Genomic DNA, 27310 nt, shown 5'->3' with positions numbered 1-27310 from the left:
TAGTCTCTCAGGGAGGGGGGAGTTGGACCATCCCAGGTCTTCATGGGGTCCTCATGGGCTTCCCATAAACCACCTCAGCAGGAGACAGACCGGTTTTGCTTGAAGGGGTAATCCTCATGTGGAACTGGGCCAAGGGTAGGACCTTCAACCACCTTAGGCCTGTTACCTGTTTTAGCTTTATCAGCTTTATTTGAGGGTACCATTTGCTTGTTCCATCACTCCAGCTGCTTTTTGGGTGGTGAATGCTAGTTCCCCGCAGATCCCCTGGTTAACTTTAGCCACAAACTGTGGCGCACTGTCTGAGCTTATTGTTTCTGGGAGTCCAAAGCGGGGAAATGTTGTCCCCTGTCAGGATTGCCTCAATCCATTAGCTGAAAACATCTACTATTACCAAACAATATTTATAACATTGTACTCTGGGTAATTCTGTGAAATCCAGTTTTAGACAATTGAAAGGCCCACCAGGCAAGGGGTTAGTCTCAGAAAAGCAAGGCATCCCTTGTCTTTTTGCAGATCAAGCATGCTTTGGCTTGTTTCTCAGCCATTCTGTTGGGAATCAGGGTGCCACCAGGTTTGTAGCAAAGTGCTGACCATTCCCTCCTTTCCTAGGTGTGTACAGTTATGATTGGTAAAAGCAAAGAAGGAACACAGACCTGGCCCCACAGTTTGGTATGAACATCAAGGGTGCACCCCATCTATGTCCTCTGTGTTCCTCTCTGTTCCTCTGTGTTCCTCTGCAGTCTGTGTTCCTCTGCAGGGGGCGTCCCTCTGTAAGTGGCGTATCTCACCCAGGTCAGGCATACCCGTCCTCATATGTGTTGTAACGAGGTGTTGCTGTGAGCCCATCTGAACCAGGAAAGTGGGTGTAAGGCTGCCTGCGTGGCAGCGGCATCAACTTGCGCATTGCCCTTGGAGATTCTGTCAGTGGCACCAGTGTGAGCTGAACATTTGATCACCGCTAGGCTGGATGGTAACTGGGAGGCCTGTAAAAGATTATGCACAAAAACAGTGTTACTAATGGGTTGCCCCATGGAGGTTAAAAATCCCCTATGCTCCCATCGGATGCCATAGTGATGGGTAACGCCAAAAGCGTAGCAAGAGTCTGTATAAATATTGGCCGAACTCCCTTCTGCCAGGATGCAAGCCCAAGTGAGGGCAAACAATTCCGCCTTCTGTGCTGACAGTGGAGTCTCTAAGCCTGCACGTTCAACCACTTCAGGATCCGTAGCAATCACGTATCTGGAGCATTGTTGTCTGTGGGCGAAATAAGGGAGCTGCCATCCACATAGAAAGTGAAGTCCTCGTGTTCAAGTGGCAGGTCTGTGGTATTCTGGTCCCAATGAAATTCATCAGTACTGGCTGAAGGTGCATTGTGATCGTGGGCAGCTGAACAAACTCCATTTTTGTATGACTTTTAGAGTGTGATTTGGGATCATTCTGGCCATCCCAGTAATAAATAAGGGCTCTCCTCATCTGTGTCCTGGTGTTCTCAGACCAATCCATGTTATATGTGTGTACCATGTCTGTGACACTTGAGGTGTCCTCTTTGAATCTGTCATTTAAATCACTAAGTGTGGACTGGTTCTTTTCCGTCACCCTAGCCCATTTGTTCCTGCCACTTAGTAACTTCTGCTGGTGACAAGATCATACAACAGAGGGCAAACTGATCCCGGGATGTTGCATTGTCCATTTGAATTGTGTGCCGGACGTATTGGGTGAATTGGGCAGGTTTATCTTTAGCGATCTGGAGCCTGTTTCATTGTGGGGGGCATAGTTTTTTTTTTGGGGGGGAAGACATGGGGATGGTGAACTCCAGTGCAAAGATAGTAGGGTGCTGCAGTTTCCTACAGCACATTTTAACCCGATCAGCTATACAGGGACTCTGGTACAGCAGCGGGGACAGAGTCATAGGTGGCTCAACAGGAGGCACTAGGGTAACATCCCCATTCCCCCTCTACCTCAGTATCGTTTCCTCCCTCCTCAAACAGGGATGGTATGCCAGACCTCAACTCGAGATCCCGAAAAGTCTTAGGTTCTCTCTACAGATTTTTGCTTTAGCCCCTCTTGTTTATCTTAGTCAGCTTTAGCTTCTTTATGCTGTTTCTCCTGTTCCTTTTTTTAACATGTCATTCATACAGTTTCAACATCCACGAGAAGTATTGCCTCCATACTATCCAGAAATAGTAAAGAATCCCAACAATTAGATTTATCCTACTCCTAAGCAAGCTTATCGAGTTTAAAAAAAAGTGGCTGCTGCACAGAAGGTTATTCAACCCCTTGTTTCAGTGCCAGTGCTTTTTATGAGGAACACACAGTCTCTCTTTCCGTTAATGGTTCCTCACTTGCTATGCTACCTACATGTTTCCTCATATTGCCGTAACTTCTGTCGCTGACTGAACATTAATCAATGCAGCCATGCTTTAAAGGAACCATAATGTAATGACACAGATTACTGACAATATGGAAAGGTATAAAGCTTTGCCAATTAATCAGTTAATTAACTGTAATAATGCAGTTCAGGATAGTACAAATTGTTTTAAAATATTGAGTAAAAGCATATTTAATGAGAGATGGAAACTGAACAAGTGATTAGACATCATACTGTGAAGCAATAAGAATGAACAAACAGGTTGCAAAGTCACAAATGATTCAAATCTGCTTAGTGTTGTATATCTGAAATTGTATCCGGATTGTTCAATTACATGCATATCCCACTTAGCTGATCAAATCACAAGATTTTTCCTATCAAGTAGGAGTTTTGTTCAGAGTCTTCAATATAAACTGGAAATTCATTTAATCAAAATCCAGAGCTATAATGTAGAATGTGCACAGTTTCCAACTCTGAACTCCATTATAATTACTTGGTTCTTATCTATCAACTTAAATCCCCAATTTGTTTTTTTCTTCAAGCAGTTCTGATCAGTCATTGCTCATTTATAATTCCTGACTGTGGCAGCCCTTGTCAAGATGCTTCATATGTATAAATAATGACTAACCCAAAGACACAGATATTTACAACAGTATCTTGAGAAGGTGATGGTAAACCATCAACTTGAACTGCCACAGTCCAGGTGCTGTAGGGAGACCCACAGAGTCTTTAGAAAGGAGGTTCCAAGACTTTGATTTGGTGACACTGAAGGAATGGCAATGCATTTCAAAGTCAGGATGATGGGAGAGAACTTGCAAGTGGAGGTGTCCATATGTCTGCTGCTCTTGTCCCTTTGAAAGGAAGGGGCTGTGGGTTTGGAAGTTGCTGTCTAAGCAGCCTTAGTGAATTTCTGTAGTGCTTCTTGTGCATGAGACACACTGCTATCACAGATCGTCATAGTAGAGGGAGATGCTTGTGGAAGTGGTGCCAAATAAGTGGGCTGCTTTATCCTGGATGGTGCCAAGTTTCTTTAGTAAATCATAAAAGAATGATGGCAGTGTGTGCTTACTGGACTGGAAAATGAGGTTAGCAGAAAAGACTGTTGATAAACAATTGCAGACGTTTCAGAAAATAGTTCATGATTTTGCAACAAGGATGTATTTTCGGAAGGAAGAAAGGTTCTCAAGTAAAAATGCCAATGATAGTTCACCAGGAAGTCAAGGACACCATCAAATTGAGAGAAAAATATCATACAACGTGGTACCTGCGGTAAGCCAGAGGATTGGGAATCTTCTCAATCAAGGAAAGATGACCCAAAATAATCAAGTAACTATTGCTGAAAAGAGAGTACAAGGGAAACTAATAGTGCTAAAGAGCAATAGATCCCTTGGATCTGATAGGTTGCATCCAAGAGTATTGTTGGCAGTAGTGATGGTGATAATAGATGCACTGGTAGTAATTTTGCAAAATTCCTTCAGAATTGGAAATGTCTAGAGAACTGGAAAATTTGCCAACCTTATTCAATAAGGAAGGGAAACCAACACAATTAACTATGACAGTTAGCTCAGTTGGCCGCATGGCTGGTTTGTGATACAATATGATACAAACAGTGTGGTTCAATTCTCGTAAAGGCTGAGGTTACCATGAAAGACTCTCCTTGTCAACATCTTTCCTTCCTGAGTTGTGGTGACCCTCCGGTTAAACCACCACCAGTTGTCTGTCTGTCTGTCTCTCTCTCTCTTCCTACTGAGGCAGCAGCCCCATGATCTAGTAAGACTATGGAGACTTTAGCTTAGTTAGCTTAACACCTGTCATAGGGAACATATTCAAATCTATTATAAGGACTTTCATAGCAGAGCCTTATGTAATATGTAATATAATTAAGCATAGCTTCATGAGATTGAAATCATGCCTGACAGAATAATTAGAATTATTTGACAAAAATATTATTTTGTTGGAGGCAGCTTAGAAAATGTTTACTAGGATGATCCCTGGTATGGAGGGATTGTCTTATGAGTAAAGCTAAACAGGTTGGGACTTTACTCACGGGAGGTTAGAAGAATGAGACGTAATTTCATTGAGGCATGTAGGATTATTAAAGGGGCTTGCCAGGGTAAATGCTGAGATGATGCTTCCCATCATGGGAAAATCTAGGAGCAGGGGACATAGGGTCAGAATAAAGTGGTGCCAATTTAAAACTAGGACGTGCAGGAATTCCTTTTCTGAGAGACCTGAGAGTCTTTGGAACTCCTTGCCACAGAGAACTGTGGGGGTAGAGTCCTTGTGTACATTTATGGCTGAAATCAGTAGATTATTGGTCAGTAGAGGAATCAAGGGCTACAGGGAAAGAGCAAGAAAGTGGATATGAGGAATATCCGATCAGCCATGATCCTATTGAATGGCAGAACAGGTTTGAGGGGCCAAAAGGCCTACTCCTGTCCCTATTTCTTATGGTCTTATTTTGATAGCAACAGGATAGATAAAGGAGAACCAATGGATATAATGTAATAGCGTTCAATAAGGTACCATCCATAAGGCTACTTTGCAAGATAAGGGACTTAGTGTTCCACATAGCACATTAACATGCATAAAGAATTGGTTAACTAATAGAAGACAGAGTTAGAATAAGGGAGGGATATTCAAGATGTGTCTCCAGAACAAGTGGAGTGTGACCGGGATCAGTGCATGGATCACAACTGTATTTACTATTGTTTTGAGACAAGTAGTGGAGAAATATCAGGAAGGTCAATACATTATGAAGATTTTAATCATTGATCTAGAGAAGGCTTATGACCAAGTGCTTCACAAGGAGGCCTGGAGATCTCCTAGAATTTGTGGTGTCCCTACGAAGTAATTACAATAATTATCGACATATGCAAGGAGTTCCAGAGTTACAGTGAGAAACAGTGTGAGGGTTTGTGACAATTTCAAATCCAAAGGTGGATCACATCAAGGATAAGCACTGAGTCCCTTTCTCTCAACATGTTGAATGTTGTAACTAAAGGAAGTGAGATGGGAAGTGATGTTTGCGATTGACATTGGGCGATGTGGTGGGACTGATGGGAAGACAATCGAACATCTGGAGACAGACACTGGAAGATGGCTTCTGACGCACAATGAACATTCATAGACAGTCAGATTGGGACAAGGAGCGAGCATCAGAGTGAAGAGGAAAAGGTTTGAGATGAAAACATAGGAAATGAATATTTTCAAATTCCTGGGGTCAGTGGTGGCAGAAGATGAAAATTTGAAAAGAGAGAAATTAAGTAATAGATTAGCTCTGTTTGGAGTATTTGGAAAAGTACAGTTGAATGTTACATGATAGAAAACTGTTGCTGAAACTGAAAGGGAGAATCACAAGGCATTTCAGAAACTGACCTTGTTATCTAATCAAGAAGGAAATATCAAGAAGACAAGACCAGTGACTGAATACCATTGAGAGGTAAGTGCTGAGATGGATATCGTGTGGAGAAAAGAGAACAAAATCAATATCCAGCATATCAGGATATTGTGAAAACATTGAAGAAAGTAACTGAAACAGATGGAAGTGATATGGTTGTCTGTTAGAGAGAGAGAGATAGAGAGATAGAGAGAGAGAGAGAGAGAATCAGGTGGTGGCAGCAGGAGTGATCAACTAGCATTGTGATGAACCCATGTAAAATGGGAGAAGCCAAAAGAAGAAACAGGGTTTTTATATCAAATCATAAGCAGTTAGAAACTTCATTTTGCAATATTATAAGTAGCTGCTGTTCACCATGAAAGGCGATCATTAAGATGGCATACTAACAATTCTTGCCCTAATTCTTGCTCAGTGTGATTTCCTTCTGCATCTATGGGCAGGATTTGTAGACCCAGATGAGAAAGTTGCAGAGTGCACTACTGTTCACAACTCTTCAGCATTCTGTGGTCACAGGCAGCAAGGCCTGGACAATATCTTCTTAGCAGATTACATAAAAATAAATTCGGCTGTCAGACCACCATTGTGGAAAATACAAATCGTTAACTGACTTGCTGGCATCATATGGTGCCCAGGCCAACGTTCTGAGGTTTAATGATGCATACTAAAGCACTCCGGTAATAGGTTAGGATGTTGCACACATTTCCCCTATTTACACATGTAGACGAAACAAGTTGTTCAATGCTAGTTGCAAACAACATCAGAGCTCAGTACAAGCAAGATATGGAAGCCTCTTCAAAATGAGGTGTGAGAATATAGCACTGAGGTAGATAATCAGCCAAGATTGACAATAAGGGAGCAGGTTTGAGAGGATGAATGGTCTCTTCCTGCTCCAATGTTCCTATGTTCCCAGAAATTGCTATCGATGAAGAATCGAAAGGAAGTGAGGGAGAACTTGGAAAAGTTACAACCATTGTGGAAATGGTAATGAGAAAGTTGTTGAAGCTGTAAACTGATAAGTCTCTGGCTTCTGACAGACTTTTATCCTAAAGTCTTCAAAGCTGCTGTGAATGAGATAAGTAATGTGCTGGTTATAATTGTACAAACTTTCCTGATTCTCGGAAGGTCTCATTACATTGGAAAATAGCGAATGTAACTCCTTCATTCAAAAGAAGAGGGAGACAAAAACTAAAGCTCTACCGGCCACTTAACACTTACCTAGAGAGGTTATCACTAAAGACGATGTAGCAGAACAGTTGGTAAAATGCAAGGTAATCAATCAAAATCAGCATGGTTTTCTGAAAGGGAAGACCCGTTCACTCAATTTACTGGAGTTCTGTGAAAATGAAACATACTGCATATAAAGTTGAACTGGTCGATTTAAGATGGTAAAACACAGGAGCAGAAATTGTCTATTCAATCCATCAGGTCTGCTCCTACAGTCAATGAGATCATGGCTGATCTGATAATCCTGCCTTTTCTCCCATAACCCTTGATTCCCTTTCTGATTAAAAATCTGTTTATTTCGACCTTAAATATACATAAGGAGCAAAACTTGAAGTCATTTGTGCTGAACAATTTGCAGATTCACTACCTCAGAAGAAATTCCTCCCCATCTCTGTCTTAAATGGGCAATCCCTTTTCTGAGATTATGCCCTCTGAACCTAGATTCTCCTGTAAGAGAAACATTAACTCTGCATCTACACTGACAAATCCCCTAAGCATCTTGTATGTTTCAATAAGGTTACCTCTCATTCTACAAAATACCAACAAATTCAGGTCGATCCTACTCTATCTAACCCCACAGTGTCTCTATACCTGATATCAGTCTAGTGAACCTTCTCTTGACTAATTACTGCCTTGTAAAGTTTTAGCTAGACCTCCCTATTCCAATGAGAAAGTGAGGACTGCAGATGCTGGAGATCAGAGCTGAAAATGTGTTGCTGGAAAAGCGCAGCAGGTCAGGCAGCATCCAAGGAACAGGAGAATCGATGTTTTGGGCATGAGCCCTTCTTCAGGATTCCTGAAGAAGGGCGTATGCCTGAAACGTCGATTCTCCTGCTCCTTGGATGCTACCTGACCTGCTGTGCTTTTCCAGCAACACATTTTCAGCTGCCTATTTCAATACTCTCTTTGCATTGAAATGAAGGCAAAATTCCATCTCCTGTACCTAAATCTTCAGAAGACATTTGATAAAGTACTATATCAAGAATTATTGTGGAAAATACAATGAGGTGTAGAGAGTAACAAATTTCCAGGAATAGAAGTTTGACATCTATTGTGTTGAGCTAATAGGAAACAAATAAATGGGCCAATTTCTGGTTGGCAAGATTATAATGGTTTAGGTGCCACAGGGATCAGTGCCAGAGTGTCAGTTTTAAACTGTGTATAAATGCCTTTGATGAAGGTACTGAAGGTATGATTGCAAAATGCAATGATGTCACAAAGACTGGTAGGGAGGTAAATTGTGAAGAAGTATAAGGAGGTTAAGAAAAGGCACATAAAATCTGAGAGAGCAAAAATCTGCCAAATGAATGATAATTTTGGAAAGTTGTAATTATCCATTTTGGTAGAAAGAATTAATAAAGCATGTTAAATGGTGAGAGATTGCGGAGTTCTGAGATGCAGAGGGAGTCATAGTACGTGAACCACACGAAGTCAGCATACAAATACAGGAAGTAATTAGGAAAATGATCAGAATGTTTGTTCCAAGAGGAATTGAGTACCAACATATGCAGGTATTGCTTACATTATACAGAGCATTATTGAGGGCACATCAGACTGTTGTGGATGGTATTGGTCTGCTTATTTAGCAAGGACATAACTGCATCAGAAGTAGTTCAGTGAAGTGTCAGTAGAGTAATACCTGGATTAGATGGATTGCCTTATGAAGAACAATTAGTCAGGCTAGGCTTGTAACTGCTGGAACTGAGATCTTGAAACTTGATTGAAACATTTCAGACCTGAGCAGTCATGACAGGGTGGATATGGAAAGGATGTTTCCTGTTGTAGGAGAATCTCCAATTATATCATCGCATTTAAAAATCAGTCGCCCATTTAAGATGAAGACAAGGAGATTTTTTTCTCACTGAATGTTTTGGATCTTTGGAACTCTCTCCCTGAAAAGGCAGAGGAAGATGAAGCTTTAAGTGTTTTTTTTAAAGGTAGGGGTGCATAGATTCTTGATAAAGAAAGGGAGGGGGGAGAAGTGAAAGTTTATTGGGGTAGGCAGGTCAAATAATCAGATCAGCCATGATTTCATTGAGTGGCAGAGCAAACATAAGGGCGAGTGGTATAATCCTGTTCCTGATTTGTATGTTTTTTGGTATTCTTTCTGGACTATATGTATGCATCTCCTGAGTTGTCAAAGGTCAGGAAACAGCTTTGAAAAATAAAACAAACTGCGGATGCCAGAAATTTGAAACAGTCTGTTCATAAGAAATAGGTAGGTTTATCTTGGGCGTTCTGGGGACTCAAACTGGTGTGAGCAGTTCTTCACCAAGTATTCAAAAGCTACGTGTTGTTGTGCACTCAATATCTTATGTTACATTGGCACTGTGCACTTCTGCCATCCTTACAAAAGTAGTAGCATCAATCAACCTTTGTGGAGTCTGGGATACCACAGGTTGAGAAAATAAATTATAAATGGAGAAGGGAAGACATGAAACTGTGACACAGGTTATTGAAAATCTATTCTAACAGCAATATCATTATAATGGCAGCTATTGATAGTACCTGCTATGGACAGGCTTCTAGCCAGAGGGCTAACTCTGTATTTCAGTAATGAACTGCAGCTTCACTGCCTTATCAGAATGAAAGTAATCAGCTTCCTCACACTTTGCATTTACAAAAATTCAGAATGGCTAGACAACATTACTACATCTATATTTCCGTGCTTCTTTGTTAGTTTTTACTCATTATCTACTTAATTGCTATCCACAGATTGCAAAGCTCCTGTCTGTTTTGTAGTTCAGAAAGTTTAATTTTTTAATTGCTGTTCCAATAGAGTAGTTCTTGCTGCCTTACTGCTGAATTCAAGCTTTCTCAGTGTAATATTCTGCTTTGGAAATGCTTTGAGCAGTACATACCTTGAGCATAGAGTAAATTTGATCAGCATTCCCCTGGAGAAAATAAATCTGCAATCCACTTGTACACTTTTATATGTAATGTGGTTATCAGGGGTTCGGGAAGACTTAGAGTTACAAAAATGCACCCACTTGAATTACATCCTCAGAATGCCATGTTGCTGAACCACTCAATTGTACAATCGCTTGATAACCCAGCCCACTGGCAATGTTTATAAGTAAAGCCCTATGATGTCTCGGCGCAATTACATTCCCTTACTGCTTCTTAAAGGTTGTGGTCACAATTCGAGGAATGAAGTGGCATGTGCTTTGCCTATCTTGCACTCCAGCTCTTTGTATCCACCCTCCCAACTGCCACTCACTCTGGTGAGCCGAGTGAGAAAGGAAGAACTGGGGAACTTGGCATGTTCTAGCCAGCCATTGATCACTATTATTCTGGCAGTGTCCGAAGCATCCAATCTGCTGCATAGACCAACCCGTTTGATAGGCTACTCATCCAATAGTTGCTGCTTATCTTGTAGTATGCCCAGGCCAGCTTGGAACTTGGAGGGGTGCAAGCTTGCCCCTTGTTTATCCCCTTTCCCAGGTCTTAGTAAGTCACTGTTGTCATGCATAGTGGATCGTTTTTACATGGCAAGCTACTACAAATAATGGCCAGTTCATCTGTTATTTTGAGGGAAAGTTTTGCCCAGACCAGTAAGAAAAGCCCTCTATTCTTTTTCAAACTAGTGCCCTGGAATCTTCTATGCACCTGAGACATTTTCAGAGGTTCACACCCAGCCCAAGCTGCTGGAGGTGAGACATCCCATGTTTGGTGACTCGAAGTGTTCAAAGTGCAACAAGTTTTGGAAATATCAGTCCATCAGTCCAACACTTGGCAACTTTACTCAGGCTTAAGGATCCTGAATGGGGCAATGAAAAAGCTGTCACATTGGAAGAATGGCTATTTGAGGTTGGGCATGAGGTGTGTTATATCTGCTATCCATTTACTTGATCTGGGAGAGTTTAATCCTTAGCTCCAACAGACACTTTGATGAACATGAAAGTTGCAAGTCAGCAGATTTTCATGTGAGTGCTCAAGGAGACTGACATTAATAAACTGTGTAAATTTAATGTTGAATTTTAGGAGGTTGTGAAGGAGATGAATCGATTGGGAATGATAATAGATCTGTCACATACTTCCAGTAACACAGCAAAAATGGTCCTTAACATCTCCAGGGCACCGGCTATCTTCAGCCACTCATCGGCTTACGCTATCTGCCAACATCACAGGAATGTTCCAGATGAACTTCTCAAGATGATCGTAAGCAATTCAAACTCATTTCTATGATGTTCCTCTTTAATAACTGTTCAGAGAACACAATTTACAATTTACTGATGTTATCGTGGTATGCCAGGAGCAGCGATAGGTGTTTACACAGGAGAAATAGCCATGGTGTGGCCCAGCTAGTACTACTGGGGGCAAACATTCCCTGAGCATCATCTGCTTGGCCACCATATCTTTGCTGTATCTGCGACAAACACTGTTTACGCCACTAAACTTTGCATTTTATGGCAGGTCATTTGTTTTGGCTTTCCTGTGAGAACAAAGCTGTTTATGCTGCTGATTTTGTAAAATGTGATATGTTAGTGTTGGGTGGTTTTACTTTTATTTATTCATGGTACGTGGGTGCTGTGGCTAGTCTAGGCTAGGATCGGATGTCCATCCCTAGTTCGATTGTGGTGCGCTGCCAGCTTGGACTACTGCAGTCCCTGGAGAACACCCACTGGACTGTTAGGGAGGGATTCTGAGGTTTTCACCCAGTGACACTGAAGGAAAGCTGCTATAGTTCCAACATAGGATACCGTGTGCTTGGAGGGAAAGCAGCAGGTGGTGTTTCCATACATCTGCTGCCTCTGTCCTTCCAGGTGAGAGGTTGCAGGTTTGGAAAGTTCTAAGACGGAGCCTCTCTGAGTTGGTACAGTGTATTTTGTAAATGGTACTTACCATTGTCACTGTGCATTGATGGTGAAGGGTATGAAAGTGGTGGATGGCAGGCTGCTTTGTCCTTTAGGGTATTGACCTCCTTGTGCAGTCATCCAGGCAAGTCGAAAATGACTCCTGAAGTTGGTGGGCAGGCAAGGGGAGACAGGAGATGAATTACTCACATTGTAAGTTAAGTGCTTCTATAGCTACAGAATTTATATGGCTGGTCCAGTTCAGGTTCTAATCACTGGCAATCCCTGGAATATTGACAGTGGGGGATTCAGTGATGGTAAACACCATTGAGCATCAAAGAGAGATGGTTAGCTGCTTCTTTTGTTTGAGTTGGTCACTACCTAGTACTTGTGAGATGCAAATGTTACTTCCCACTTATTAGTCCCAGTCTGAGGATGTTGTCCAGGTCTTGCTGCATTTGGACACTGGCTGCCTTAGCATCTGGGGAGTTGTGAATTGTGACCAATTCTGACCTTACGATGAAGGAAAGGTAATTGATGAAATAGCTGAAGATGGTTGGGCCTAGGCCACTACCTTGAGGAATTCCTGCAGAGATGTCCTGGAGCTCAGATAATTGACTTTGAACAGCCAAAACCATCTTCCTATGTGCCAGAGAGAGTTTAACCAGCAGAGAGTTTGCTCCTGATTCCCATTGATTCCAGTTTTGCTAGGACTCCTTGATGCCACACTTGGCCGAATGCAGCCTTGATGTCAGTGGCTACTATTTCCACTTGTTTTCTGGATTTCAACTGTTCTGTAAATGTGTGAAACAAGACTGTAATAAGAGCTGAGAAGCCTTGGTGGAACACAAACTGGCTGTCAGTGAACAGATTATTGCTGAGTAAGTGCCATTTATCAGCACTTTTGATGACCCTGTGTATTACTCTGCTGATGATAAGTGTAGACTGACTGCATGGTGATCAGCTGGTTTGGATTTGCTCAATAAGCACTTTTGAGCAATTTTCCACATTACCAGTTAAATGCCCATAGTTATGCTGGAATAACATGGCTCAGGACATGGCTATTGCTAGTGCTATTAGAACACTATTGTTGAGATATACTCAAGGCCATAGCCTTTGCAGTATCCAGTGCCTCCAGCCACTACTTGACATCATGTAGAGTGAGTCAAATTGGCTGAAGACTGTGATACTGGGGACCTCGGAGGAATCTGAGATGGATCATCCACTTGGCACCTCTGACAGAAAGTTATTGTAAACGCTTTTGCACTGATGAGCTGGGTTCTCCCCCACTCATTAAGGAAGGGGATATTTGGAGAGCCTCCCATTCTGATTATTTGTCTAATTGTTCACCACCTTCATGACAAGGGAACTTAGATTTGATCGCTTAGTTGTAGGATTGCTTACCTCCATCTGTCACATGGTGCTGCCATTGTTCTGGCATGCAAGCAGTCCTGCACTGTAGCTTTACCAAGTTGGCACCATATATTCATTGACATATGCCTGGTGCTACTCCAGACATGTTTTCCTGCACTTTTATTGAACCAGGGATGGCCTCTTGGCTTGATGGTAATGGTGGAATGGGTGATATGATGGATCATGAGGTTGCACAATAGGAGTAATAGGAGGTTATTCAACCTTGAGTCCATAACACTGTTGAGTAATTGAATCAATTCCATTCCCCCTCTCTATGCGCTTAGCTCTGCAAGGTTAGTTTGCTCAAATGTCTATATAATTTTCTTTTGAAATTATTAATTGCTCTGCTTCCAACTCTTCGTAGGCAGAGTTCCAAATCATTATCACTGACTGTGTAAAAGAAACTCTTTTCTCTATCTCTCGCTCAATATCTTACACTGTGCCTGCAGGATACTGTGTCATGGCCTTTTGTCTAATTTATCTCAAACTATCATAAATTAAAGCTCCCATTCCTCTGATGTCCTTTGATCCATTGAGAAAAACCTCAGCTTCCCTAATAAAACTTTGTAGTTAAAACTCTTAACCCCTGTAATCATTCTGGTGAATTTCATCTGCATTGCAGTGATGGTTCAATGAATCATTGCTATGCCAATTTGCTGCTGCATTGGTCATGTTCCCACACAGAGTTCCTGATCTCAATCTTATATCTGAAAGTAGATGTCAAATGGGAGGCAACAGATGTTTACAACGAACAAAGAAACATCAGAAACATTGTCCCAGCCATTCTAATCTCTCAGCTAGAGAATTCAAGAAGGTGTGAAGATTTTGTGGAAAATAACCACAACATTAAAAATAAGAATTAAATAAGGAAATATGTGTTCACATCAGCTGTGATTTTCTCTATGACATTTTTTTCAGAAAAAGAACAACGGCTTAGTAATGGTGAACTTCTACTCTGGTTTTGTCTCCTGTCAGAAGCTTTCCAATATTTCTAGAGTTGCAGGTAATTGATTTGAACAGTTGCACTGGGATAAAGCAATTGTTATGCTATTCTGCCCCAAAGCCCTTTTAAAAGGTTTACAGCCTTTGATGTTCCAATATTTACAGTCAAGTTATGAAATTGTTCCTTTGGATGAAATAAACCACTTATGTACTTGCTCACAAATGTTTCAGGGTGAAAGAATTCATGGGATACTCTGGTGATGGGACGAGAAGCTATGCCTTAATTTTAGTTAAATACCTGGTGATCAAAATGAAAGGTTATGTCGTATGAAATGTGGAACACAGCCTCCATCATTTACTTATTAATTTGTTTTTCTTTACTGTAGTGAATAAGAATAGGGAGTCAGCAATCTTGCACAAAACAGGTAGAGAAAGGGTTCCCATTCGGGAAAGGATTGAGAACACAAGACAGCATTGACCTAAAGTAATTGGCCAAAGAAACAAAAGGGACATGATGAAAAGATTTCTTAATCAGTGAATGGTTAAAGTCTGCATTACATTGGCTAACACTGTGGTGGAGTTAGTTTCATGTGAAGCATTTCACAGGGGAATTTGGAATTAGGTTTCAGGCAGATTAACTCAGTGATTTGCTCATTTAGAGTGTTGTTGCAGTTACAACAGACTGAATAGCTTCTGTTTACATTGTATTAATTCTGTGATTCTATGAATGTAAGTGCCTGATCAAGTAGAAATCATATTTGGGGGATTGGTAAAGGATGAATTGAAAAGCTAAGCAGTATGTTAATCAGAGCAGATTACATAAAAACTTTAAAATTCCAGGATAGAGAAGGAGCACATTTGATTCATCATGTCCACATTAGCCACAAAACAGCTATTAATCTAAGCCCACGTTCCAAGAGAAATGTAGATGTGCCTCAGGCCAAGGCCTGGGATCAGGAACTATAGGGCCCAATAACCAGGGGTATGGGGATTCTAGGGGATCCCTGTACTTTGACCGTGGCCTGTGCTAGGAGCAGCACCTAGGCCTATGATATCTATAACCTGTTCCTGTTTAGGACTACAGGTAAAATACGGAGACAGATAAGTAATGGATTAAAATGAATGTCTGTGATCACCTCCCCACAGCAGTGATGCTGTATTAGTGGAGCAAGTGGTAACTTGCAGAGTTTCTATCCTCAGAGCTACAAATCAATCACAATTCCACATCACAGTATCTGACACCAAATTGGAGTCTCTGTCTCTATAAAGAGAACAATAAAGACAGAAGATGCAAATGTAGTGGTGGGGGAGGAGTTTAATTGATTTGAAAAGTCAGAAATGACTCTGATGCAATGGTCTGAATGGTTTCGGACTGTCCTGGAAACTCTAAGAGTAAATTAACACAAGCAAATTTTAAAAATCTGAATTTTATCCCCCATAACAGGTTTCAATCAATGTGCAACTTGTTAAGAATAAATGGACTTGCTTTTAATTTCTTATTGAATTTTGAACCTCACTGAGAATTCATTTAGAACATTGGAACTTCTTGTCACAGTTGATGTTACAATTTGTGCCTTCTGTTACAGATCATTTTGACCACATCAAAAAGATTGCAGGATACGAGTCAGTTGGAATAGGTGGAGACTATGATGGGGCCACTGGGTTTGTATTCAATCGTAATCCAATGGTTACTTCTTCTTTTGGTATGTTGCCTAATATCGCCTGACAGTTGTGGTGGGTTGCAGGTTCCCACAGGGTCTGGAAGATGTGTCCAAATATCCTGCACTCATTGAGGAATTGTTGAGACGCAAGTGGCCAGAAAAAGAACTAAAAGCTGTACTTCGATACAACTTTCTGCGGGTTTTCCGCAGTGTGGAAAAGGTAAGAGACCCAGTGTGAGAGGTTGGAGGGCTGGATCACCTCGTCACTGTCTGTGTTAGCTAAATAATGTCACCTCTGCTAAGAGTCAAAATCGTCCGAAGAAACCAGCATTAGGAGCAAACTTCAACAATGATATCATGCCCTTCCTTCTTCCAACCCTCATTTATCATTGCAGTGAAGGAGGAAATGTGCAGCTGTGTATAAAATAACTGCCTTGAGTGACAGGCCCCAACCCTCAGTCTCAGCAATATCAAAGAGTGAAGGAAAATTTAAAGGGAGAGGCGATGTCAACAAGTGCTCAGCACAGGATAATATTTTCAGTGGCTTAGTCTCTTATCTGGCAGTAAGACATAACCTCCCTTCCTATCCTCCGACCCCCTTCCCACCCCCTCCCCCTCACTGTTGCTGCTCTCTATCATTAACCGGATTCATTCCTCCCATTGACCGTACCCTCTACCTGTCTTCACCTATCACCACTTCACCACCCTGCCCCCACCCCCCCCCCTCCCCCCCCGCTACCCCCTTTATCTGCAGCTGCCACCACACTCGCCCTCAGTCCTGAAGAAGGGTTACACCCGAAACGTCGACTTCTCCACCTCCTGATGCTGACTGGTTCGCTGTGTTCTTCCAGCCTCCTGCCTGTCTACAATGAGACATGACAAGCAGTTACTACCAAAAGAAAATTACAAAAGTCATAGGGTAGAATTATATTGCCATTTTCAGTCTGCACAAAGCTTTTCTTTTCTCTCATCCGTATAAGCATCTGTTAGCCAATACCAGCAACATTTTTCAGTAAGACCGAATTAAAATGAACAACACGATGTCTGAGATCCAATTATTTCAGATCAAGAAGTACATCAGAAGGGACATTTATCCAGATCAACTGCAGATATCTTCATTGCAAGAATAGGTGGGCAGCATTTTCAATTGAGAGTGTGGTGCTGGAAAAGCAGAGCAGGTCAGGCAGCATCCGAGGAGCAGAAGAATCGACGTTTCAGGCAAAAGCCCTTCATCTGGAAGGGCCTCCTGATGAAGGACTTTTGCCCGAAATGTCGACTCCCACACTCTCAACTCCTGATCTCCAGCATCTGCAGGCCTCACTTTCGCCGGGCAACATTTTGAAGGCTGTTTTTGATTTTTAAACACAGCCCTGGCTGAAGATATTTTGTGCTGAAAATGTGTTGCTGGAAAAGCGCAGCAGGTCAGGCAGCATCCAAGGAGCAAGAGAATCGACGTTTCAGGCATGAGGCCTTCTTCAGGAATCATATTTTGTGTTCAATAATAATGAGCATAATGTGCCCTTTGCTATTGAACAATTTTCAAAAATTATAAAGAAACCGTTTTGAGACTTTTCCCCCATTAAATAGATTTTGCTTGGTGCTATTGGGTGAAAGAATTTGAAGATAAATAATGAGTTCTACGTGACAATTTGAGAGCGGTTTTCAATAAAATTGATGAAAACTACCTTTTAATCAAAGCCAATGTTCATTCTAAATTCCAAATTTTTGGAAGAAGCACCAAATAAAATCAAAAATGAAACCTTTTCTTGTCTAAGTGGGAAACAATCCAAGATATTTCCTCTTTGAAAACAAATATTGCATCTTCAATACTTGAGCATTTTATATTTTTCTCTCTAAATGAAGGAAAGTAACAAAAAGCAACTTAGTCTGTTTCTGTACAGTAAATTCTATTTGGTCCAACCGCTCTATATCTTTAGCAGTCTGCTGGCTGCAGATGCATCTGTCCATGACAGTGTCAGTAAGAGTGACCACTGCACTGTCATTTTGCACATTGAGACTACCATCATGTTGTGTTGCTCTATCACTGTGCTAAATGGGACAGACTTTAAACAGATTTAGCAACTCAAGACTAGGTATCCATAGAGTGCTGTGGGCCATCAATTCCAGCACAATCTGTAACCTCATAGCCTGGCATACCACCCCACACCCCACCCCACTCAACCATTACCATCAAGCCGGGGGATCAACCCTGGTTCAATACAGGATGTAGAAGGGCATGCTTAAAGCAACACCAGGCATACCCTGGTGCAGCTATTAAACAGGTCTAGATGCATGCCAAACAGCATAAGCAACAAGTGATAGACAGAGCTAAGCAATCCCACAGCCAATAGATCAGGTCTAAGCTCTGCTGTCCTTCCACATCCAGTCATGAATGGGGGATGAACAATCAAACAATTCACTGGAGGAGGAGGAGGCTCCACAAATATCCACAAATATGGAAGAGCCCAACACATGCAAAAGATAAGGCAGAAGCATTCACACCAATCTTCAGGCAGAATTGCCGAGTGGGTGATCCATCTCAGCCTTCTCCAGTGATCCCCAGCATTATAAATTACAGTTTTCTGCCAATTTGATTCACTTCATGTGATATCAAGAAACCGATAAGCTCACTGAATATTGTAAAAACTACTGGCCCTAAGAACATTCCAACAATAGTACTGAAGATTTGTGCTCCCGAACTTGCCACTCCTCTAGCCAAGCTCTTCCAGTACAACTATAACCCTGGCATCTACCCGACAGTATCGAAAACTGCCCAGGTATGTCCTGTACACAAAAAGTAGGATAAATCCAACCCAGCTAATTACAACTCCATCAATCTACTCTCAATCATCAGTAAAGTGATGGAAGATGTCATCAACAGTGCTATCAAGCAGCACCTGCTCAGCAATAACCTGCTCAATGATGCCCAGTTTGGGTTCTGTCAGGGCCACCGAGCTCCTGATTTCATTACAGCCTTGGTTCAAACATGGACAAAAGAGATGAATTCCAGAGGGGAGGTGAGAGTGATAGCCACTGACATTAAGGCCACATTTGACCAAATGTGACATCAAGGAACTCAAGCAAAACTGTTGTCAATGGGTATGAGGGGGCAAACTCTCTGCTGGTTGGAGTCATACCTGGCACATAGGAAAATGGTTGTGGCTGTCGGAGGTCAGTCATCTCAGCACCAGGGCATCTCTGAGGGAGTCCCTCAGGTTAGTATCTTAGGCCCAACTATCTTCTGCACCATTTGTGACTCCTCAGATACTGAAGCATTCTATGTTCAAATGCAACAAGATTGGGACAATATTCAGGCAGGACTGACAAGTGGCAAATAACATTCACACTACACAAATGCTAGACATTGTCTTACTCTGGAGATAGTCAATCTAGCCCTTGACATTCAATGCTTTTACTACCACCGAATCCCCGACTATCAACATCTTTGGGGTTACTATCGATTAGAAACTCTACTGGACTCACTACATAAACACAGTGGTTACTAGAGCATGTCAAAGGCTAGGAATACTGTGGTGAGTAATTTGTCTCCTGAATCCCCAAAGCTTGTCTAGCATCTACAGGAGTATGATGGATTACTTTCCTGGATGGATGCAGCTCCAACAACACTCAAGAAGTTTGGTACCATCCAGGACAAAGCAACCCCTTGATTGTCACCACATCTACCAACATCTATTGACTACACACTGACACTCAGTCACAGCAGTGTCTTCTATCTATAAGATGTGCTGCAGAAATTCACCAAAGATCCTTTGACAGAACTTTCCAAATCCATGACAATTTCTATCTAGAAGCTCAAGTGCGGCAGATGCATGGGAACAAAACCAAATTCCTTTCCAAACTAGTCACCATTCTGACTTGGAAATGTATCACCATTCCTTTTGCTGTTGCTAGGTCAAAATCATGGAATTGGCTCCCTAAGGGCATTGTGGGTCTATGTACAGCACATGGTCTGCAGCAGTTCAAGAGGACAGCTAACCATCACCTTCTCAAGGGCAATTATGGATGGGCAATAAATGCTGGTCACCCAGTGACTCTCACATCCCAAGAGTGAATAGTTTAAAAAAGTTACACATGAGCTCTCTCCCATCTCTCTCCACCTAACTCTGTCAACATAATCTTCATTTGCTTCCAACGTGTTTTTGTTTAACTTCCTCTTAAATATGTCTGTGCTATTCAGGTTAGCTAAACATTTGTGGTATTGTGTTCCACATTCTGACCAATCTCTGGGTAAAGAAGTTTTAAATTGCGCTTATGGATTTATCAGTTGAGGATACATATATTTAAGTTATATGTCTGTTTCTCAACTTCAGCGCACAGGCTCACACTCAGGGGTATGTCCAAAGTTTAAAAGAAATAATGTTTTTTTGAGCTGTGCGTTATGCAGACAGAATCCAGTTTGACTGGTTATATCTTTAGATAGTACCTCTTCCCTTCCACTGTTAACGATGTTATCATTATAAAATAACTCTTCCCCATTCTCTGATTTCATAGCCTTTAATGGAAATCTGCACTTGAAAAGCTGTGTGAAACAGTGAAGAGGTTTGAACTCTTTTCCTGACACTCTTCGTAGTACTCAAACAAGTTATATCAGCTGCCCAGCATAGATATCAGTGACTATTTCCAAATACACAAGATATGATTAATGAGAGTAGCTCAAACAATGACGTTTATTCATTACCAGTGGAGTAAGAAGTTAAAGCTTATCAGTCCAAGTAGGTCTCTATTATAAAACTATTTCCCAGTCACAAGGGAGAGGTTGACAATTTAATTAAAAATAAAAAGGCTACAGGGAGTAGAAGGTATCACAGAAGCTGGTGTAAGGCGGTGCATTACTTCTGTTGTAGTTTGCGAAACACACTCAAGTTGTATTAATCACACACTTCCCCCAAGTTCCTGTAATAGCTTAGTTGGTTAGGATAGTGGGAAGTTGAAGATAAGGATTAAGAAAATATCACGTTTGATTTCAGATCCGTGCTATGTTTGTTCATGGTTATTGTGGTCTGTGTCTGTATACTTTGGCACTAAGTTGTAAGGTTAGGTGGCATTCCTGCTGCTGAGTATTATCCAGAAATCTCTAATGGAAAGACCACATCTTTGACTGGTATGAGTGGGCCAAGTTGGCTGACATTAAAATTGCTTTAGCTGAATACTTGGCAAATATTCAAGGGTACAACATGAAAAATATGTGCTCAAATGAGTTATTTAGGTACAGATCTCTGGAAGTTTTCCAGGCAACAAGTCAAGATTTTCAGTAGTGCTGTAGTGGGGCAGTAAGACGAAGGGGAAAAAAAACTGGTAAGATCCATCCTCACACCATACCAGTTAGGAAGCAGCACATATACCAACATTGTTGAATGCTGTGAATGTAATTACTTTTAATGACAAATATGTTTTTTTATTATTTCAAATAGCTGCAATCATGTGGATGTATTACAGTGTCATTCATTGTTTGTATGCCTCTTCCTGCTCACATTCCCAGACACTAATCTTCTGCCTGTCTCTGCTGCCTTACCAGATTCAGTTATCAGACTGTGTTACAGTCGGCAGGCTTTCTGCCCCCAAGACATTTTAAATATGATCTGTTCAAGATTGGAATCTAGAGCACAGTGGAAGTACAAGTGGATTGAACAATAAGTAAAACCAATGCTTTAACTGGTAATTAGTAACATTCTATGCATTTGATGGGGTGTAAAATAGCAGGGCATCAGGATTCAATCCGAATTATTAGTTCTTGCAAGGACGTTACCAAATAAATGTGTGGGTTTAAGCCAAGTATTCCCACTTAACCAAATTAAAAATAAAGATTAATTGGTTTAATATTCTGGATGTTGTGAAACTTGAAATGGTTCAGAAAAGATCTACAAGGATGTTGCCAGGGTCAGAGAGTTTGAGCTATAGGGAAAGGCTGGGGCTATTTGTCGGAGGCTGAGGGATGATCTTACAGAAGTTTATAAAATAATGAGGGGCATGGATAGAATGAACAGTTTTTTTTCCCTAGGATAGAGGAGTCCAAAACTACAGGGCATAAGTTTAAGATGAAAGGGGAAAGATTTAAAAGGGACCAGAGAGGCAACTTTTTCACACAGTGGGTGGTACATGTATAGATTGAGCTGCCAGAGGAAGTGGTGGAGACTGGTACAATTATAACATTTAAAAGCTATTTGCATAGGTATTTGAATAGGGAATGTTTAGAGGGATGTGATCTGAATGCTGGCAAATGAGACTAGATTTATTTAGGATACCTAGTCAGCATTGAGAAGTTAGACCAAAGGGTGCGTTTCCGTGCCATATATGGCTTTATAATGTTCTATGGCTTTATAATGTTCTCCTGCCTCAAGCCAGTTGAGAACTATTCAAATATACATATCTAGCAACTGGTATTGAAGGAATTAAAATAAGAGTGTGGATAATCATTATATAGTTATGAATAAATCTAGTAGCAAAATGAAGTTTATTATATGCTTTCAAATGAAAACTAGAGCATTTCTTGAGAGATGTGAATAGAAAGATTATGAATATAAAGATATAATGAAAGAGTGAGATGGTGCAGATAGAAATAGAAGGTGAATTGTGTAAAGTATAAAGGCCATCTTAGATTTATTGGGCCAAATGGCTTGCTTCCATGTTGAATATTCTATGCAAATTCAAAGTGCCGTATTCATAGTGTTTACCACCAAGATGCATTTGACTAAAGGAGAAAATGTAAATGTAACAGATTAGTACTTAATGCAACATTAAAGGAATGTTGTACTGTCAGAGATAACATGTTTCAAATGGGACATTAAACAAAGCCCAGATATGGGGTTGGCTATAAAATTGAATGATGTAAATTATATTTCAAAAACATTTTCCATTTTACTGTAAGATCTCAGGCCATCACAATGGTAGACTGTCATTAAAAAAAACTTATCCTCTTCACTAAAGTCCTTCAAATTAAGGATTGAGTAAGAAACATAAAATCCTTCAGAAGACTGATTCAAATTATTTCACTATCAATTGAACAGAGGAAGTAGGTAAAGGGGGGTTGGAGGGGGGAAGAGGGGAATGGAGTTCCTACCCTGTGAATGTGTCTCCTTTTTTGCCCAAGATGTAAAAACCCATTAAAAGAAGATTCTCATTGGATCTAGTACTAGGAATAATCCAGAGCAGATAAGAGAAATAAAAGTAGGAAACATTTATAAGACGAGTAGGAAATAGCACTTTAGGACAAAAAGAGGAAAGAATGTAAGTCTAATGAAAGCCTAAGGAATGGATCTAAGAAAAAACAATTTTGTCAGGTGAATGTAACAGTTGGGAAAATAAAATGAGCAACTATATTGGCAAACAGTCACATAGAACAACAATGGAAAACATTATATTGCAGGAAACATATTAACACAATTCAGAGAAAAGGCTTAGAGTAATGACATTTCAGGGATGATAAACATAACTGAATAGAGTATAAGAAAAAAGGCATGTATTAAATACATAGGCAGGAAAAGAATGCACAAGAGAAGAGAATGTGAAAAGGTTAGGAACAAAACAATTATGAGGGAAAATATGAGCTCTGAAATTGAATGATTAAGGAACAGAAAATAGCAAAATATTTTGCAGGCACATTAATAAAAGGAAGAAGCGTGGGATGATAATAGGATTGTTAAGTGAGGGACAGGATAATGCCACAGGAAATAGAATCCTGGCTGGAGGGTGATTGATGCGATGAAACATGGTCTGAAGTAACGGGGAACACAGTTGGAGACTAATTAGTCTAATCCTCTTCCTGTGTTATTTTTCCATTATAACATTCAGGGAATCCTTTGGCTTTCTGTGCTATGTTTGTGGACCTTTTTGAACCCCGATCAGTAACTACTGCATGGTTACACTTTAGCAAATCAATCTAGTTAATAAGTAGTGGATGTTTGAGTCTGAGAGATAATTTTGTTTCAATTCTAAGTACCTTATCGGGTGACCTTATAGAGGTTTATAAAATCATGGGGGGCATGGAGTGGATAAATAGACAAAGTCTTTTCCCTAGGGTGGGGGAGCCCAGAACTAGAGATCATAGGTTTAGGGTGAGAGGAGAAAGATATAAAAGAGAACTAAGGGGCAACTTTTTCACGCAGAGAGTGGTACGTGTATGGAATGAGCTGCCAGAGGAAGTGGTGGAGGCTGGTATATTTGCAACATTTAAGAGGCATTTGGATGGGTATATGAATAGGAAGGGTTTGGAGGGATATGGGCCAGGTGCTGGCAGGTGGGACTAGATTGGGTTGGGATATCTGGTAGGCATGGACAAGTTGGACCGAAGGGTCTGTTTCCCTCCTGTGCATATCTATGACTCTATGACCCTATGACCCTACAGAAGTATGACAAAATAAACAAACCCCCACTACAGCAGACCAATAAAATACAGTTTAAAAGCCACACAACACCAAGTTATAGTCCAACAGGTTTATTCTTAAGTGCTAGCTTTCAGAGCTCTGCCTCTTCTTCAACCATCCGATGAAGGAGCAGCACTCCAAAAGCTAGGGGTTCCAAATAAACCTGTTGGACTATAACCTGGCGTTGAGTGGCTTTTTAGCTTTGTCCACCCCAGTACAACACCAGCTCCCTTAAATCACAAAATACAGAACATTCTTTGACCAAGGACAATATCTGATTGACACTGAAGACTGAGAGTGGTCAGGGTGACTTCACTGCTATTCATTCCCTTTTTTTAAATGTGACCACCATCCCAAAGATGGGGTGGCTTGAATCCAGGAGTTCATTAGCAGAAACTGGTTAGTGTGAACCTGTATTTCAGCACAGCTCCAGTCACACAAATGGGGGGTTTATTCAGCAATATGATCTGATTCACAGGGATTGAAGTCCTGAGATAACTAGTTAATTGCTTATTTTGGTCTTGACAGGTTGTTGTGAAACTTATGCAAAATCCGTATTGCAATTCAATAGTTAAAAATAAAATGCAAGTCACACAGAGAAGGATGGGCTGGTTTAACATTTTAAAAATAAATGTTCTACTATGGTCAGCATCAGTCTACCATTAATTCCTTCATTTAAAGTGTTGCATATGAATAGTTATACATAGTTTGTTTTAGCTGAAACATACTTGCAACATAATTGAAATTTACAAAGTAATATTTTTGATAAGTTAATGCTGGGTTATTTTGAAAGAAAGTGGAAGAATTGCTTTGAAATTTGTACCAGAAAATGGTAGCAGTTAGCAGTTCCTGCAGTTAATATATGCATCCACTGATTGGTATCTTCTGGAAGATAGTGCAGATCTCTGGGACAATGTAATCGGGAAAGAGGTAGCAGGAAAGCAAAACTGCAACAACATCCTTCTCCTGACCAAATGCTGCAACATTATTTCCTCATCACCACCACACTGATCTGCCAAAGGGGGAAATACAAAACAACGTGACAGCAACCCGCTCCAAACACTGGCACCTCCTTGACTACGTCATTGTCAGAGCCAGGATCAATAGAAATACAGCACCGGTGCAGTGGAGACAACAGAAGCACTGCTGCAAGAAGTTCAACACTGCGGCTCTGAAAGACCTGGAAAAGACAGCCTCATACAACAGGCTCCTCTCCACAAACCTAGCAACCCTCGGTGACACTGAGTTGCGGGATCCCAACAGTCCCTGGTCCATCCTCAAGGCTGCATCATCAATGCCTGCAAAAACTCCGTTGGTCACTTAAACTAATTTTGGTTAATTTAATTTGAGAATGATCAGGAGATCCAAGTACTGATAAGCCGGAAGCACGTGGCATTTTTGAGTGTATAACAGCAACTGCACTCAGAAGAGAAAAGGTAAGCTCACTGGCGAGGTCCAACAACTGACCTGCACAGAAAGAACAGATGATGGGTGGAGAAAGCACTGCAGGCCCAAAGAATGGCCAACAGCCATGATGTGCAGGGTTTCTTCTGGTTGTCAACACCACCTATGAACCAAACATTCAAAACCCCACCCCACTGCTGGCCAAGAATGGAGTGACACTTATCAAAAGGTAAAGAAGCCTTCAAACAATGTTGGGGGAGCATCTCAGACACCTCCTCAACCAGACGCTCTGCCACTGATCCAAGCATCCTTGAATGCATTCTGCAGCAACACCCAAGCCTTGCCTGAAATAGAGAAGGCCATTCACCAGCTCAAAAACAACAAGGCTGCTGGAGCAGACAGTATCCTCCCTGAGCTATTGAAACACAGAAGAGCTCCTGCTGCAGCTATCCCCTTGTCTGCCTTATGTGGAAGGAGGAGAGCATCCCAGCAGAGATCCGCGATGCCACAGTTGTCAGCATTTTCGAAACAGGGAACAAATCTGACAGTGGTAACTACAGCTGAAATCTCCTATTGTCACCCATTGGAAAAGTCATCACCAAGTTCCTCCTCAACTGTCTCCTTCCTGTGGCTGAGAAATCTCGTCCTGGAATTGCAGTGTGGCTTTTGGCCATGAAGGGGCACAACAGAGATGGTTTTCACCGTGCAACAGCTGTAGGAGAAATGCAGAGAAAATAACCTACCCTTGTACGTGTTTGCCTGTCAAACGCTTTTGACTCCATCAGCCAGGAAGCATTATAGAGCATCCTTCTCCGCTTTGGCTGCACCATGAAGTTTGTCACCAGCCTTCGCCTGCTCCATGATGACATAGAAGTCATGGTAATGACACATGGCTCTCCCACCAACCCATTCCCCATTCGGACCAGTGTCAAGCAGGACTGTCATTACCCCAACACTGTTCATGATCTACCTCACTGCAATGCTTCACCTCACTGCTGACAAGCTTCCCACTGGGGTGGAGCTAACTTACAGAACTGATGGGAAATTATTCAACCTGTCTTCAAGCCAAAATGGAAGTTGTCCCAATCAGTGTTACTGAGCTGCAGTACACAGATGGTGCTTGTGTATGCGCAGTCTCTGAGGATATATTCCAGACCACCAGCAGCACCTTTACAGAGGCATATGAGAGCATGCCTGATCATCAAGATCCATGGGGAGGCCTTGGAGAACATAGGACACTCCCATGGTACTGGAAGTGGTCAGTCGGCCAAAGCAGCTATTGATGAATAGGTCCAGCACCGCGTCCAGTTGCTAGCACAGCCTTCGGCCACCTGAGGAAAAGGATGGTCGAGAACGATAACATCAGATCCAACACCAAGGTCCTGGTTAACAGTGCTGCGAAGGTTCCTGCCCTCCTATACAGCTGAGACGTGGACTACCTATAGCAGACCCCTCAGGGCACTGGAGCAGGACGACAAATGTTGCTCATGTAAGATCCTGCAAATCCACTGGGAAGAAAAACACCCCAACGCCAGCATCCTTCATCTGGCCAGCATTGAGGCACTGACGCCCCAGGCATGTTGTTCACATGCCTAATAATGAGACTCCCCAAGCAGGTGCTCTACGCCCAGCTCCGAAATGGCAGGTGAGCCCCAGTGGACATAAAAAATGCTTCAGTAACACCCTCAAGGCCTTACTGGTGAAGTGCGACATTCCCACCA

General features: G+C 41.6%; 1 protein-coding gene across 9 annotated transcripts in view; it reads left to right on the top strand.

Annotated features, from left to right (window-relative positions):
• dpep2 (dipeptidase 2) overlaps window positions 1-27310 on the top strand; it is a 90727-nt gene that overhangs the window by 58721 nt on the left and 4696 nt on the right. For 8 of the 9 annotated variants that reach the window (XM_072547402.1, XM_072547408.1, XM_072547399.1 and 5 more), the window contains 4 exons: window positions 10977-11153; window positions 14120-14204; window positions 15730-15805; window positions 15889-16024. In XM_072547402.1, the coding sequence (XP_072403503.1) occupies window positions 10977-11153; window positions 14120-14204; window positions 15730-15805; window positions 15889-16024 (474 nt within the window). Of the gene's footprint in view, window positions 1-10976; window positions 11154-14119; window positions 14205-15729; window positions 15806-15888; window positions 16025-21340; window positions 21481-27310 lie in introns of all 9 variants that reach the window. The other variant, XR_011952291.1, reaches the window with a different exon arrangement.

Source organism: Chiloscyllium punctatum, chromosome 26, assembly GCF_047496795.1.
Source record: "Chiloscyllium punctatum isolate Juve2018m chromosome 26, sChiPun1.3, whole genome shotgun sequence".
NCBI lineage: Eukaryota > Metazoa > Chordata > Chondrichthyes > Orectolobiformes > Hemiscylliidae > Chiloscyllium > Chiloscyllium punctatum.
The sequence above is the reverse complement of the archived record's forward strand: the minus strand, read 5'-3'. Positions and strand labels throughout refer to the sequence as shown.